Below are 4,363 nucleotides of genomic sequence, written 5' to 3' on the forward strand. Positions count from 1 at the left end.
ATACGTATAAAAATAATTAAAAAAGAGATTTCGAGTCATACGTATATACATATATATATATATATGTATGACTCGAAATCTCTTTTTAATTATTTTTTATATTGCAATTTGATAGTGCGCGTGCGCACGCACGCACGCACACACACACGCGAATTACAATAAAAAAGATAATTAAAAAGAAGATATTTCTGGTCTCGTAAAATAAAAACCAATGGAAGTAAACAAAACTCTTAGTACTAATCAAATTTTATATACATTAAATACATTGAAAAACACATTAAATATTGAAAAATTTATAAACAATGTCCTATAATCTATTATATAGCCACAGACGACGTTTCAATCTTTACTAAAGTTATCTTCAATGTGTTAAATAGACGAATTGTACGTTACAATAATAAATATCAACACAAAATAATCGCATGCATTACAAAATTGAAATTGAATTTATGAAGAACCTGCTCAGGCTCAGTCCTTTACTTTCATTGACAAAAGATAATATTTGAAAAGACTCACCGGTATGCAATTCTCTGATGCGTCTAATCTTGAGCGCGATCCACGGTGCACCGAATAGCTGGTCCAGTTGGTCGATCAATTCATTTATCGTTTGAAATCTACGATACAAAACATAGACGACAACATCAAAGACAAAACTGTTGATCAATGACTGGGCTATCGTGTAATAAAGTAGCAAGTCGGACGCAAAAATGTTTTCAGGACGTGTAAAGTAGTAATACAGGGCGTGCACGATCAGGGACAAAGGGCCGCAGGCGAATATCATGAGAATAGCTATCGTTTCTACATTTTTTATAGGCCGATCATTCATAGGGATTTCCTTTCTGATCTTCTGGTCTATCTCCTTTATTCTGTCCATCAACTCCGGCCACTTGTCGTACTGTCTGATCCCATGACAAACGTAGTAATACGCCGATACGTAGCACATCACCTTGTTCATGTAGTACATGATCTTGAATATGTCACTTTTGAAGACACTACCGAAGGTGAAGAAATCTATTGCGCCGTACGCTACGATAACGGAACACACAGCCAGGTGAACGATACGTAGCGTTATTGTGATGGCCTTGGGACACTTTCGCGGACGTGCAATGCCGACACCGAGGAGCCAGGAAGTATACGATATCAGACGTAAACTGTGTTCTATTGAGGGCGAGTTGTCTTCCACTTGCACATGAATTTCTTCCTCCATTTTCGCCTTTTCTTCCTAGTATCTTCTTCCTAATTTCCAACACGTTTCGCAATAAGCGAGTACATTAAGTTGCAAATGATTACATTGAAGCTTTTTGCGACACAGAATATTTTGGAGAAAGAATAATAAAGTTTGTGTAGATGCGAGACACATTGATAAGTGTCGTTCTCCCTGATGTTTCACGTAGAATAAAGAACGATATATTACTTCTGTAACATTAATGAAGTTTAGATTGCGTGCCATTAACTGTCCTTCATAAGCGTAACGCGGTTTTAGTAAATTAAATGAATTTCCTTGGGCGAAGAGAGAGAGAGAGAGAGAGAGAGAGAGAGAGAGAGAGGAACGGCGTATATTAACAATGCAAGAAGTTTTGTATTATGAAAATCTTGCGTTAATTTGTCGAACTCCTGCTCTTCTTCAGCAACGTTTTAACTTAAGACGAAATAATCACACGCATCTACATATGTGCTTATATCGAAAAAACGAGCTTTATTTGGCCCAACGACTATATTACAATCTTATTATACATAAGTAAACATTTAAAACCGGGATAAAACGATAACATCGACTTTTGTAAATCAGGCGGCAAGTCGAGTATTGAGTATCTCGGAGAAATGCGGGCTGTGTTATGTGATATAAGTTCATATATCTTCTCCTCCACTTCTTTCCTTAATGATAATAGATCATCGATCGACAGTGACCGAGCCTAATAACCAGGTGCGATCGTTGTCGAACACAATACGTAAGGGCCTGAGTATAAAGACGACCGTAACTGAGTTGTGGAACGTGAGTCCATAGGTGTTGACAAATATACAATGTTTTGGCGTAATTATGTATGCCATATCGACGTATAGTTGCGCCAAAACATTGTGTGTTGACTTACGACTACGACTCACGTTTCACGATTCAGTTACGGCCGTCTTTGTGCTTAGACCCTCAGATAATCTTACTTTTGTGTCACGTGTGTACGTGAATTTTATGTGTAAATATGTATGCCTATGCAGCGTTCACGTTATGCAGCGTTCAAGAATATTCCTCAACGCTTTTTATCTTCTTTTTCATTTTATTATTTACTCGGGAAAAGGCAGCGTAAATTATCCGAACACGAGAATGTTGATATACGTTTTGCTATAACAATAGATTTACGCCTCTCTGATGCGTCTCCGATTTCCGTAAATCTTTAATTACGAATCACTTAATGTGATCACGTGTATATATGATATATACTCATAATACAAGTCATCATAATATCAAAATGATGTGAAAATAACTTTAAAATGATTACTAAATGTCACTTTTCAATTAATAACGATTCAACGATTTTAATATCATTTTGATGTTATTGTGACTTATTTATTGTTGTTCTGCTCGGGATAATGTTTCTTAATAATTTCATATTGTTATGCTTTACACTTTATACAAGTCTAGTGACCAAAGATTGCATTTGGAAGGCTCGTGATGTCGAAATGCATCGATTATGTTAACTTACGATTAATGTCAGCAAATAATTGTAGAATATGACGCAGTGGAGAAGATTTCGCAGTTTTTTCTCGAATCATCATTCGAATTTTTAGACGTCGTGAAATATTTTTGAAATGAAATATTTTTTTATTTGATCTAAAAGTATCTTATGTACGGAAATATGATCCAACTAATTTAATCGATTTTCAAATAATAATTAACAAAATGGAAATTCGCACACAATCGAAGTCTTCGTTTCGTTTGTATGACGACTGATAGTGTTTAAACGAAAGGAGGTGATAGTGATTTAATTTCAACAAATTTTCTACAATATTTATATGCAATACCTACATATAGATATTTTGCTGCATTCATCTAAGGGTATAAAAGACATCGCGCTTTATACATATATTTAACGAATGAACAAGTCATTCATTTTTCATGCCTAAAAACAAGTCAACGGAATGTTTGCGTTAGGAAGTTAAACAAATCGTCGCCTGATATTGCACGCCACTTCAATCAGCAAAGCGAAGTAACTGCAATAGCAACAATGCGGCGTAATTCTCGTGGCTTTTACAATTAATTGTTAAGTCCGAACTAGAGATTATATAATATTATCTTTTGTATCGTTTTTACGGGTATTGAAGTATATTTAGCCTCGATTTCCACTCGAGATTGTCCCTCCAATAATTTTTCTACGTGTCGTGATTTTTCAATGAAAAATTTACGATACAACGATTTCGATCGAAATTGAATGGAATAATGCCTTAGAACCTGCTGATATGTAATCACACTCTGATGAACAATTTCACAAGGTCGCTTATGAATTTGATTTAAAACAAACGATCGTATGACAATTATTTGTAACTATGCAATAATTATTGAACAGATATATATTATCATCGAAATGATAGACTCAATCGTAATTTTTACATAATAATGCAATTTATCTTGATGAGAACTTGAATATTTCTTATTGTATGTACTGTGAATGAAGTACGATTATATTCATACGTATTATGAGAATTATAAAAAGGGAACTTCATTTTGTTATGCATTTTTTATAGTAATATTGTCAAGCGAATCAATGCTTTTATCATTATGGTTTCTGATATGTAATTATACGTATTTCGATATGATTACGTCATTATAAATTAAATTATTTTAACCGAAATAACTAGTTGGATTCTTTTATGAATCCCATTTATGATTACCCAGACAGCACACAATATTTATAGAATATTTACAAAATATTTCTAAGACTTATTTGAAATATCTTTGTAAATATCTTTGTGTAAATATTTTTGTAGCCTTAGATTGCACAGATCAATAAATATTTATTGTAAATATTATGAAATATTCATTATAAATGTAGTAAACACTATGAAAGTACTTAATAAGACATCAGAATTTAAGTAAAAAATAGTTGCTATAAATATTTATTTATATTCATCATAAATATTACATAAAATATGTAATTTATATTTTAATAATATTTTGAATAAAGCTTTATATAAATTATGTCTAAAATATCTATATAACATTTCAAAAAATAAATAGTAATAAATATTTAATAATCATAAATATTCTGTAAATATACTGTCTGGGTTGATATTCCGATTTATTTCTGACACAGTTGATCTCTAAATGCAGTTTCTTGCTAACAATGAGCTTTATAAAATTATATATTCTTAT

The 4,363-nt window shown here is 32.5% G+C and overlaps 1 protein-coding gene across 1 annotated transcript in view; it reads right to left on the bottom strand.

Moving 5' to 3' along the window:
- The window catches only part of LOC108747284, a 2,658-nt gene extending 1,400 nt beyond the window's left edge, over positions 1–1,258 (bottom strand). Inside the window, exon 1 of the mRNA XM_018484668.1 lies at positions 517–1,258. Within this exon, the coding sequence (XP_018340170.1) occupies positions 517–1,207 (691 nt within the window). The 5' untranslated portion in view covers positions 1,208–1,258. The remainder of the gene's footprint in view (positions 1–516) is intronic.
- Positions 1,259–4,363: the final 3,105 nt, after the last annotated feature.

Source organism: Trachymyrmex septentrionalis, unplaced genomic scaffold (genome assembly GCF_001594115.1).
Source record: "Trachymyrmex septentrionalis isolate Tsep2-gDNA-1 unplaced genomic scaffold, Tsep1.0 scaffold197, whole genome shotgun sequence".
Taxonomy (NCBI): domain Eukaryota; kingdom Metazoa; phylum Arthropoda; class Insecta; order Hymenoptera; family Formicidae; genus Trachymyrmex; species Trachymyrmex septentrionalis.